This window comes from Anarhichas minor, unplaced genomic scaffold, assembly GCF_050575085.1.
Source record: "Anarhichas minor isolate MPS153535 unplaced genomic scaffold, ASM5057508v1 ptg000043l, whole genome shotgun sequence".
In the NCBI taxonomy this organism is placed as follows: Eukaryota; Metazoa; Chordata; class Actinopteri; order Perciformes; family Anarhichadidae; genus Anarhichas; species Anarhichas minor.
In genome coordinates, this window is record NW_027466489.1 from 5,823,547 (window position 1) to 5,835,907 (window position 12,361).

At 42.9% G+C, this 12,361-nt stretch overlaps 1 protein-coding gene across 2 annotated transcripts in view; it reads right to left on the reverse strand.

Moving 5' to 3' along the window:
* Positions 1 to 424: 424 nt before the first annotated feature.
* The window catches only part of syn2b (synapsin IIb), a 65,359-nt gene continuing 53,422 nt past the window's right edge, over positions 425 to 12,361 (reverse strand). The window contains exons 6-14 of one of the 2 annotated variants that reach the window (XM_076110631.1): positions 12,079 to 12,141; positions 9,942 to 10,084; positions 8,599 to 8,673; positions 7,468 to 7,570; positions 5,669 to 5,845; positions 5,245 to 5,311; positions 1,375 to 1,970; positions 1,178 to 1,299; positions 425 to 578 (exon numbers count right to left, since the gene is read on the reverse strand). In XM_076110631.1, the coding sequence (XP_075966746.1) occupies positions 425 to 578; positions 1,178 to 1,299; positions 1,375 to 1,970; positions 5,245 to 5,311; positions 5,669 to 5,845; positions 7,468 to 7,570; positions 8,599 to 8,673; positions 9,942 to 10,084; positions 12,079 to 12,141 (1,500 nt within the window). Of the gene's footprint in view, positions 579 to 1,177; positions 1,971 to 5,244; positions 5,312 to 5,668; positions 5,846 to 7,467; positions 7,571 to 8,598; positions 8,674 to 9,941; positions 10,085 to 12,078; positions 12,142 to 12,361 lie in introns of both variants that reach the window. The other variant, XM_076110630.1, reaches the window with a different exon arrangement.

The following is a 12,361-nucleotide window of genomic DNA, read 5'->3' on the forward strand; positions in this document are numbered from 1 at the left end:
CCATCTAAAGTCTTGAATATTCTACTTTTATATACTTCATAAAGAGTTCATTAAAGTGTGCTCTGGGAAAAATAAATATCTTGATATTCTATTCTATTCTATTCTATTCTTCTCTAATCTGCTGTATGGTCGATATCAATGACGTAACTCCTTCAGTCCAAATATTCTGGCACAGCTTCATTCACTGAACATCCTACCCAGGAGGCCTCACTGTTACTCACACAGAGAAGCTGAGGATGGAGGAGAGGAGGGACGGGGACGGAGGGAATACAGTACAGTTAACACACAAAGTTTAATCTCAGACTGGTTCACACTTAATGTCAATCAAGTCATCACTGGCCAACGGTAAAAGGGGGGGGGGGGGGGGGGGGGGGGGGGGGGGTTGGGCATAATCAATAAGGGTCTGACTACGGTTTGCCTGTGTCTAGTCAGAGAAAAGGCTGGCGAAGGACTTTCGGAGGTTGCGAATGGTCTCGGCTTTCTCCTCGTCTTGGCCGTCGCCTCCGGTGCTTGAGACCCCGCGGAAGAAAGAGGAGTCGCTGAAGGCGTTGAAGGCATTGGTCAGGGACTGGGACTTACTGGGAGGGGAGGGGGAAGGAAAAAGAGAGAGGGGAGGGCAAGAGGGCGAGTAGGTAGGCAAGGAAGGATGGGATGCAGGGAGGAATGAAGGAGGAAGAGTTAGATGGAAGAGTAAGGATGAAGACAAACAGGGAAATATGGAGGCAAAAAAGTTCACAAACACAATATTTGTGCAATGATCTTTGAAAACATTCCAAAATGTTAACATTGTACTTTAACCACCCTATTTATCAAACATATGCAGTATATGAACATGCAATAGTTGTGACAAATACTTCAATAAACACAACAGACCGTATAGACTGTAATAACTACATTATTAAATATGTATATACTGCTTATCAATGCTAAATAGGGAGGATTAAAATAAAGTGTTAATTTAATCATTTCAGCAACTACCACGTCGACCGACACACTAAAATAACACCATTAAACAAAAATTCTATTGATAATCAATTGGACGATTGGAATTCCATATATTACCTTTCTACAGAAGAAAGGATTTAGACATTTACTTCTGTATCCTAAACACAAAGAATGGCCCATTGAAATGCACGTCTTTGCATTAGCAACAGTGTGTCGATAGTGCGGCTCTTACTTCAGCAGAGGATGGGCCTTTTGCTGGGATCCTGGCTGTTCTTCCTCTGGGGCCTCTCCCTCAGCGGGGGCCGCGGCAGCTTCAGCCGGTACAGGCTCAGGGCTTTGGAGGGGAGAGGCCGGCTTGGCCTGGGGCTGAGCCTTAGCTGGAGACTGGACATTGGGCGGGGACTGGCTGACTTTGGCTGGGGACTGAACCTGTGCTGGGGCCGAGGCAGTATCTGAGGCCTGAGCGGGCTGGGGTTTGGGTGAAGCTTTGAGGGGAGGAGGAGGGGTTTGTGGCTTTGGCTGGAGCTGCGGCTTTGAATTCCTGCGTAGCGGAGGGATGGGCTTTGCAGGTGGTGCGGGTTTGGGGGGCAGCTCTTTTGGTTTGCCAGGAGCTGGGGTTGGGGAGCCCTGAGGCTGGGGCTTGGGCTGCTCTGTGGTAGGAGCTGAGGCTGAGGGAGAAGCTGGGACTGGAGCTGAGGCTGAAGCTGTGGCTGCTGCTGCTTTGGTTGGGGGAGAGCCTGGAGCTGCAGCTGCTGCTGCTTTGGCTGGGGATGATGGTGAAGCTTTGGCTGGGGTGGAAGCAGAATCTGGGGCTGACTTTGCGACGGATGTGCCTCTCAGCATTGGGGGGGGAGGCCTCGGCACTGGAGGCCTTGTGACTGAGGCGGCCCTCTGGACTGGGCCCTTCTGAGTCTGAGCTGGACCTGGACCAGGTTTTTGGGCCTGGCCGGGCTTTGGTACCGGTTCAGATGCTCTCTTAGCTGACTCTGATGATGACTCCACACTCTGTGATTTCCCTGGGGCACCTAAAAGATGCAAATATAATTACATTAGATTATAGTTCCATGGTTATACAACACATGGCAAGACAAGCAAAAGGAGAAGTAAAGGAAATAAATCAAGAAGCATCATCATTTCTTAGATCTAGCACCTGTTGTTTTAGTGCAGCAGTAAGAAAACCAGGCGCCTGCAACACTCACTTCAGACCAAAGCAGGACATGATACGGATAATGAGCTTGAGTCTGGACATGCTCATTCACATAACAACCTCTCGCATTCATAGAATCCCTGACCAACTCATCTGTCAAGAACAGACTGGGGAACAGAATGTTTGGACTGCAATGACCAGCAGGGGGCGGCAGATCAACGGCTAAGAGAAGGTGTGGTGACTAGCCTGTCATGCCAAGTGTTTCTTGCTTTTATGCATAATAATAATAGTGACCATTAGGAGGTAGTGTGGTTGAAAAAAAGAAAAGAAACAAAGGGGATAACATGAGGATGAAGGAAAGTAAACAACAAAAGGAGATATGATACAACCAGAAAAGGATACTGGCATCAAACAACTCAGTGACTCAAACACATGCAGCAAAGCAACCCATCATGCAGCACAAAAGAAACAAAGGATTCCACATGCTGAGTAGGAAGTGACGGGGCAGGGATGAGTTTCCAGTGGCTGATAATTCATTTTCCAGGACGCAGCAGGATTATAGCTGGGTGTGTAAATGATATGCTAAAACCTTTATAAAAAGGGTTATTTAAAGACAGCTTGGAAAATGTATATTAATTAGTGTTATGAGTTGTTGATTAGTACTATATACATTTAGATTTTGGACTTTAATGACATTATATGAATGATCACGACAAAACCTTCGTGAAAATTCATCCCAGACATTCTCATAGAGTCTTTACTGTCAGGCCACTGCAGTAACTGGCGACAAGTCTTACGTTTTAAGTGTTTGTCACAAAGCATCCCAATGGTTGCTTGGGACTCACGACACATACAAACCAAAGAAAATACCATTTGTACAAACATATTTAACTTGTAAAGGACAACACGGTAACAATTTGCTTTGATACAAAACCTTGAATTACTAAATCACACACTCCACACCACGCTTTATATTAGTCACTTGCCAACATACTGGTGTTTGTTTGTTTATCACTCAGGAAAGATTGAGACAGAGGAGAGCAGACTAATTAGTCACATTGTGTATACAGATCACTAATTCAGTGATTTGGATCCAAGCTAATTAGGAAATTAACATGCAAAGAAAGAAAAGATGCTTATTTTCCTTGAAACTCTTCATTAATCCCATAAGAAGGTTTTACAATTGACAAGACAAATATGTATTGTGTACCGTAGAGTATAAAGCCACATAACAAAGAGTTATGAAAGTTAATATATAACAAAAGACAACACCCAGCAGTTATTCACAAAACATTCTGATCCTGCAAAGGGGGCTTTGTAGCTTGACAGAAGGAAGAATCTCTGCGCATACCATTAACTGAGGCACACCAAAACAATGTACAGAATTTAAAGATAAAAAAGGATTCAAAAGTCAAGCATTATTCAGTAAGACGGAAACGCAGCCGATCTGTAGAAACATGTTCATCTGTCTGCCTGTCTGCTCTCTGAATCTGTCATCTGATCTACTTCACACTGCTCGGGTGTAGTGCTCGGGGTACCAAGGGAGTGCTTTTGTCGAATTTGGTGCTATTTAGATATGCAACATCATTTTATTAAACAACTGAAAAGCGCTCTGTTCAGCAGCGGGGGCGGGGCGTCATGGCTCTGCAGACTGAGTCCAGCATGTCGTCCGCAGCGGGCAGAGCGCGGCTCATTGAGTCAACACGAGCGGACGATCAACAGGAAGCAGAATTGAACCACAGCGTTTTCACCGAGGTGACCGTGACTAAGCTGCATGGGTGTGTCCCCCCCCATGAGTAAGACTGTATTTCCTCGGTGTAAGACTTGATACTAACTTAACACACTAACATTACCACCTGAAAAAAACCTTCACTAAGTAATCCCATGCTCTACTTCATAACCTATTATTACCTTGCTAAGAGTATGTATGCTAAGTATGTAAGGGTACAATGAGTTTCTCATATTTAAACATCATAATGAGTGTGTCGCTGTTAGGGGCCCTTTTAGTTGGGTAAAGTGTGGTAAAGTCAACCCCTGGTGTCTTTCCCATGAACTACAGTATATTTCACTGTTTCTGACCGTTAGTAGCTGCGACTTCAGTGTATGACGCAACTATGTCTTGTATTGCCGAGTTCCCAAGGAACCGTATTGTCGGAGCGAAGTTGTTCACCACAGGCCAAGCATTCGGCCCGTTCTGAACAGGCATGTTTTTGAATAGGCACTGCACGAGACTCTAACAATTCCTGTAAAATATTAAAAAACAACCAGCACACACACACACACACACACACACACACACACACACTTAAGGAACACCAACATTTTCCACATTCATGCAAAATGAGAAAAAACGGAATTCAAGATAATGAACAAACATGCAAACATTTACACATTGGCAGTAAAATAACAATGGCTTTGTTAATTTACCGTTTTGCACGCTGTTACCACTGCTTTTAGTTGTCACATTTAGTTTGAACACATCTGCCCTGAGCACACACATCACCACACTAACACAGACACTAAGGTTGCAGTTAAACTTAACAGGCTGGCTAAATGCTTGTAACTTAAACAGAGACAAGGCCGTATAGCTCAGACAGACAGCTGAGGTCTTTCTCTTTTCTTACACAATGTTACCTTCAAGGAACAGAGATACGGATACAGATAAAATACAAACTGCTCTTACTCTGGCCATGTCCATACTACTCCGTTTTCGTTATAGTTTGACATTTTGGGAAATGCACATTCATTTTCTTGCCAAGAAGTTGAGGAGACGATTGATACTGCTCTCATGTCTGTATGGTAAATATGTAACTACAGCGCATCATCTAGTTAGCTTAGCTTAGCCCAAAGACCTGGAACAGGGGGAAACAGCTAGCCTGGCTCTGTCAAAGGCAACCAAATGCGCCTACCAGCATTTCTAATTAACAGGTTGTATCTTAGTTTCATTTCCATTTTTATTCTAAACAAATTTTTCTAATGGCAGTGTTTATTTTGAGTGAGAACATTTTTCAAATACTGGAAACTTAATTTTAGAAAAAATCTCTAAAGAGGTCAGAGAGTGAACTGTAGCATGACTGATTCAGAGACTGTTTCCTAGACTTGCTTTGGGCCTACAACACTTGTATTACAATGGACAACAGTGTTCAGACAACCTTGAGGTTGAGGGCGCTGGCCGGAGGTCCTGTTTGGATCTGACAGTCCTTCCTTAAGGGCAGCACCCTGAGGGACAGGGAGAGGGCGGGAGAATGACAGAAAACAGTAAAACAAAGAGAGAGAGAGTGTGGGAGAGAGAGAGAGAGAGAGAGAGAGAGAGAGAGAGAGAGAGAGAGAGAGAGAGAGAGAGAGAGAGAGAGAGAGAGAGAGAAGGCAAACATGGTTAAATGGGTTCTGGTAAAGAATCAGCAGTGAACTGAAAAGTGATTTTCCTGCAGACAATAGCTCCTTATGTTTCTGAACTTGCCTCTCTTTATATACACAAGGACAATTGAAGCAAATGATGTATGAGCATGTGCCATTGTAGCTGTTAATTTTGGGACATCCATTATAAATACATGGCTTTCATTCATCATGCTCTACCTGTTGGGGCTGCACGGTCGTTGGCTTCTGGCCTTGAGGGGAGCGGGCAGGTGAGCGGGAAGCACTAGATGACCTGGTAGCCAGAGCTTGGCTCATCTTAGCCAGCACCACCTCTGAGATGAGCTGGCGGTCCTCTGCCTGGTGATCACCAATCAGCTGCATAGATGAACCCACAACCTGGACAAAGAGGACACAGGGGACACAGAGGACACAGGCATCATCACTGTGTGCCTTTTTTAATGACAAGCCTTGTAGGCTTTTTGGGATACTGTCAGAAAGGTTATCTTTTAAAATATATGTTTATATGTGAATGGCAATTATGGTATTTCAAATTGTGGTGATCATCGTTATTTTCAGTAACCCAAATGTTTTTATCACTGTGGCAGTCAGGCTGCTGAAATAAGACAGACGGTGACATCCCTGTAAATGGATATCCACTCAACAATTTTACCGCGTCACTGTAAAAAACAAAACACTTTTCCAGTGGCGATGACTCATGGGGAGACATGTTTTTCACATCTTTCCCACTTTAGTATCTCATCGACCTCCAAACAAACTACTGAATATCTCATTCTGACAGTCAGCCTACTTCAAAGTGTTGACTGCCAATTCATGACCAACCGTGAGCGTGTTTATCGACTGTCTTTATCCATATGTGCAGTATCACTGTCTGCAGAATTTTGCTAAGAATTGACCCGGCTGACCCAGCTTTTCCCATGAATGCGGGGGGCTGAGTTGACCCACACCACTCAGTTCCTCTGTACTTACTGCCAACCACATAGAAGCAGCTCTCTCTACAGCACTCCATCTTGTGTCCTACAAACCCTGGCTTGTCAAGTTGCTTTTCGAGCTGGCAGAAATCTTGGTCACTCAACAGCTCAATCCTGTGGCCAAATTAGTCCCTGCTCCTGCTCCTACTTCCAGAGCCACCCACTCTGTCTGATACTGCACTTGAACCTGAATCTCTGTCTGATCCTGAAACTGAATAGTCTGTGTATGTGACCCCTAAATCTGTCAAGTCACTGCACACCAGCTCCATGTTATAACTTTGGGCAATAAGCTGGTTGCCCACCCCATGACCAGCTGTGTCACAGTGCATTTGGGTCTTGCTTTTTTTTGTTGCCTCAGGCCAGAACTAATAGGTAAAAGCTTCCCCACTGCTCAGTTTAATATGTCCAATCTTAATAACAGCATATGTTTTGTGTAATCTCCCACAGTCCTTGAAAGCTATTTTCTTAACTGTTTCTTCAGTGACAATGATGGAATCAGATGCAGTATTTAGGAATTTTCCATACTGAGACGTAACCACTTGACTTTTAGGAAAGGTATCATTACAGCAAAGCACACTTCAACAATGATGTGCTCTTCACAACCATTGTGGTCATGACTTGTGGAAATTTACTGGAAAGTGACAGGCAAGTGGGGGTAAATTGTAGCTGAAGAGAATAAATACTGAGATACTTACCCTGAAAATATCACCAGATGTTGGTTATCAAACTCATGATGTGTATTCAGATTAGATTTAATCAGTTTATTCCCAGCCAGATAATCTCAGGCGCTAGCAGTGAAAATTAGGCCAGACGTGCTAAATTTAAGACTCAAAAACCTTCATTAGTATTCCAATAAAACTCCCCCAGGCTGAACATGGTGAAAGTTATGCAGTGATAATATGGCAGCTGCAAAATAAGAGTTATGTGACTTATTGTATTTAGTGCCTTGTCAACTGTTTCAGCGATAGACAGATTTCTTTGAGTTTCCATCCATCCCTCTATCGCTCTCTCTCCCTCTCTTTTCCTCACCTCAGTGATGTAGTCATTACCATCCTTGCCACAGATGGCTTTGACAGCACAGATATCCAGTCCTCCGCAGATTTCTGAGCAGGTATCAACCCACAGCTTATACCTGTCACATAGAGAAGTTAGATTAGGTACAACAGCAAATCACAAATAGAATACCACTACTGTATGTACAATAACTGTTTTGCTGAGTTGCTATTAGAGGTCAACAACAGTTGCAGGTATTTAACTTGTTTGTATAAAGAACAAAAGATAACTTGTCCTGCTTTACACCATCTTGCTTACCTAAGTAAAACAAATTAAGTTTTGTTCTAGCACACAGCACACTACTTTTTCAATAATATTGACTTATGTATCACTTTGGCACTGTAAGTCAGAGCCAATGTTGCTCTTGAGGGCACTTATCCTCACTGTAAACCTGTTTCAGAGCCTCTCTAGCTCGGGGCTGGGTCAACCGAAGCCCATAAAGGTGCTGCTGCTGGGTGTAAAGGGCTCCATTGACTTGCTGTCTGGAAAACTGAACACAATAAAACCAGGGCAGATACAGGCACATCAATACTAACACCCACATTGACAATGGGACTGTACTACAGCAGAAAAATATACTACTTTGCACTGTTTTACATAATTTAGGTATTCAGTATTTATGTATACATTTTTAGATATTCTTTCAGTGGTGTTCCACACAGACATCGGTGCAACAACAACACTCAATTCTCTTATATCTGACAAAAGACCTTTGTCACAGTTGCACTGTGTTTTGACAAACAGAAAATAAATTAACATTTATGGCTGCTCTGTTTCATTTTTGCCTTGCAAGTGAGCCAGCATACAATATTAATGCATTTATTCACACCTGCTGTGAAAGGTCACAATACACGCTTTGCAAAAGGACTATAATCTAAAATGTAGCCATGAGCAGAGCAGCTCAATGTAAAAAAAGCAGAACATTTCCTTAGCCAAAGGAAAAATAAATGCCACAACAAACTCAAACTGATTTCCAAACATCAGTGTGTTTACTCATGTGAACTGGTTTCAGCTCAATGAATCTGCTATGAGAGCACATTGTGACTAACTGTGACATGTGCGACACAAGGACAGCCTGAGCGTCACTAATGCTGATGCGGCGCTCACTTGTCAGTCATGGCTACTTGTTCCAACATGGCTGATCCGGTGTTGCTCTTCCAATTACCAGAGATGGATGTTCGCCTGGAAAACAAGAGGAAATTGGGCGTTAAATCACTTTCACTTGTAGAAATTGTAAATAGAGGGAAGAGAGACTTAGACAGCCCTGTAGCAGGAGAGGTGGGGTTACAGCCCAAGCTGTCAGATAATAAGTCAGTATGCAGGCAACATGCACAGCTGCAGGTTACCAGGCTGATTAGAATCCAGATAAATTGACTAGTTACTTTGGTTTGTTTTACAGTAGATGTACAGGTTTACACACTACAAATCCAGGACTATAACACACCCTGTCTAATTCATTCAGTTAAGCACTCAACTGCCTGGTAATCCTCAAACTATTTGTTTATAACAACGTTCTAGAGTTGAAATGTTTTCAATAATAAAAAAACTTTCTAAAAAGTGTAAAGGATTGCTAGAGACATAAGGTGTGTAAGAGTGTTACATTTTTTGTTTGTGGGTGCAAGTTAAAGCATTTGTCGTGTTTTCCTGTTTGCCCTCATCGTGGCGCTGTGGCTCACTGTTACTATGAATAAATACAGACACAAAGATGAAAACAATGAGCGCACTCTCACATTATGGCGCAGCACCCCGAGGTCAGGTATAGTGCAGGGCAGCATTTTCTTTGATATTTGAGTGTTTTGGTGACTGGAAATGAGGAGGCTTACTGATGATGAGGAAGTTGTTTTTGTGCAATTTAAGAATCAGAAAATTTAAAAGCAGGGCTCTGAATGGGACAAGGGTCAAATAACGGTCCAAATAGAGGTCCCAAGAGAAATGAAGACTGATGAAGGAACCTTACATACCTCAACTGCCTCAACCGTACTGCTTTAAACATGCAATCAAGTCATGGCCAAATTTCCAACTTGTGAAGCCAGAAGATCTTACAAGTGTTGCACTTTGCTAGAAAAGCTTGGCCTTCAGCTGTTGTGGTCATTGCTTGGGAAAAGGAAAGAGACGCCACGACTTCCAGAAGCGGATGAATGCTATAAAATTCTCTGATTGTTCAAGAGACAGAACCGCTTCAGCTGAGGAACTCCCACAAACACACATTTGTCCATCAAAAATCAACTGTGATTTGTAATTACTGTCACAAATCACAGTTTGGTAGGTGCCAGTCTTTAAGATGTTTCAGTAGCCTATGTGTATTACACTGAAATGCAAATATCATTCTTTATATTTTTTGTTTTTTGTAATATGAAAAGTTTCCAAGCAATATGTTTTAAACATATGGCTTAATCTATATTGTATAGGTGGCGGGCTGCTGAAGACCCAAGGTATGTAGGGACACTCACATGTATGCTTTGTAGTCAGCTCCGATTTTCTGGACCCTGATGTCGTACTTGGCATCTATAAATGGCTCTGTGGTGCAGTAGGTCTGAGTGATGGCCACCACACTTGCAATGTCCTGGAAGTCACTCACATTGTCCACCTTGACCTACAGAGGAACAACACATAAGAAACACATGCATTTAAGGTAAGGCTAGGCTTTATGTCTTATTTTTCAATACAGAAATGATTTCTATGTAAATGTTGTAATTTTTTAAATAAGCTCATCAACAGTATTATATTGTATGCACCATAACTGGGAATACCCACCGAGACGTGAGTGTCAAAGCAAAGTGGAAACTATTTTGTACAGTATTTATCAAAAGGAAAAGTGTCTTTCTTAAAATAGATCAGTGAAACAGATACTAGAGACATCTGTAGCACAACACAGGTGTGTAGGAGATGAGATGTTAAGATAAAGGAGGGCAAAAAGGAACAGGCTGACAGGCGGCGGCCCAGTTAGACTGAGCCAGAGGACAATAACATATCAGATATCAGATTGAGCCGTCCAGGGGAATGACGTGTGGAGGATCGATGAGGAGTGATGGAGAGAGGCTAAACACTTCACTCTGATCTTAATATTAACACAGTTGTCGATCAATACCAGCACAATGAGAGGAGAGAAAAAGGACTGAGGGAGAATGAGGAGATAAGGATGTGCTGCAGTCATGAGAGGAAGAAAGAATTGAGAAAGACAGATAAAAGGAAAACAGAGGACAGATATTAAAGGACCAGTGTGAGGATTTAGGGGGATTTATTGGCAGAAATGGAATATAAGATTCATAACTAGAAAGGTGCACTCAGTAGTAGGTGTGTCTGCAAAGACTGCTGTCTTTAAAGTGCTTTAAAGTGTCGTCAAACCGACTTCATTCAAACTCAAAAACAAGCGGTACTAACCTTATACAAGCATAATAATGGGCTCAAAGCCGTCGTATAATACACATCATACAATCGTGCCAAAACACAAAGGAAAACTCACCAAGTTGTAAGCCCGCTTAGCTGCGGCTGAGTGGCGGCGAGGTACGGCAGTGTGTGCACTGGTAGTTCTGTTAGCTGTTAGCCAAACACCGTCCAAAACAATAACAGTGTTCAAATTGTTTCTGCCCCACTTTGTCTCTGGCCGCAGAGCAGCGGCTGGGGGTCAGCGATGCCTTCAGCTGTGTTATCACTAGTCGTTCCTACCAGCCGGGGGTCGGTTAAGAGTAGTAAACGAGGAGCCGGCCGGCAGTCAAAGGCAGTATAAAACAGGTAATAAAAGGTGTTTTTACAAAGTGTAAGTCACTGCAACCACGAGAGATCCTTGAGCATGCAGCCATAACTTGGCACGCATAATAATATGCAGTTTGTTGAAGAGTAGCCGTGGACAGACACAGAGGGGCACACTCACTCAGTCACGGACGCATGGACTCACAGAGTCGGATACGAGCGAACACATAACCTCTCCCCAGACGTCTGTTTTCATTAGCGTATAATCACCTGAAACTAAGAATTTAGTGTTTTTCCTTAGAATGAGGCAGTTAAATCTACACGGGGAGCGGGTTTTCTTCACCGAGTCCGCCATGTTGCACTGCCATGTTTCTACAGTAGCCCAGAACAGACAAACCAAACACTGACTCTTGAGAGAGCCTTTTGCATTACCTGAAGGCGACTGTAGGTTCTCTAGATTCTTGTAAAGGAAGGGGTGAGCAGAGGGGTGTTCAGTTGGTTGCAATCTGCAACCTCAACTTGAGATGACACTAAATCTTACACACTGGCCCTTTAGCTGGTATTGCATGTCAGAAAACACATTACACAGTACAAACGATGTGGTTCCAGACCTGATGGTGCTTAGTGTAAACCGTTCAACTATATCTAGGCACACAGAAGGGTATTAAAGCACTTCCCGATGGAAATTTGTCACATGATGCAACGGTCAAAGGGTGGGCTTCAGTCCAACATTCCGCCATTTTCCCCACTTTACTGACACGTCAATGTGTCTTCCATTCAAACAAGACAAAACCGTTGGATTCCTGTATCATCATTTGATCACACATACTGCAGGAGGTCAAATCTTTCATGTGAATAGCATTTTAGATTGGCAAAAAAAAAAAGACTCAACATTACCTTTCCCATTCCAGAGTGGGCGTGTCCAATCTTCACCACCACTGGGAAACTCGGTGATGTAATCTGAAGAGCAATAGCATAATCAAAAGATGAATAATGAAGAACAATACAGAATGACTATCAACATATCATCACACTGAAAAGTCAGTGAAAAAAGAGTTATACAGCATACATTGATCCCATATTATATAATATTATTATTATTATCACATACATATCACCATACAACGTTCATATGACATATACGGTTTAGTTTCTATATGTGTACAACTAGCAGACAGAG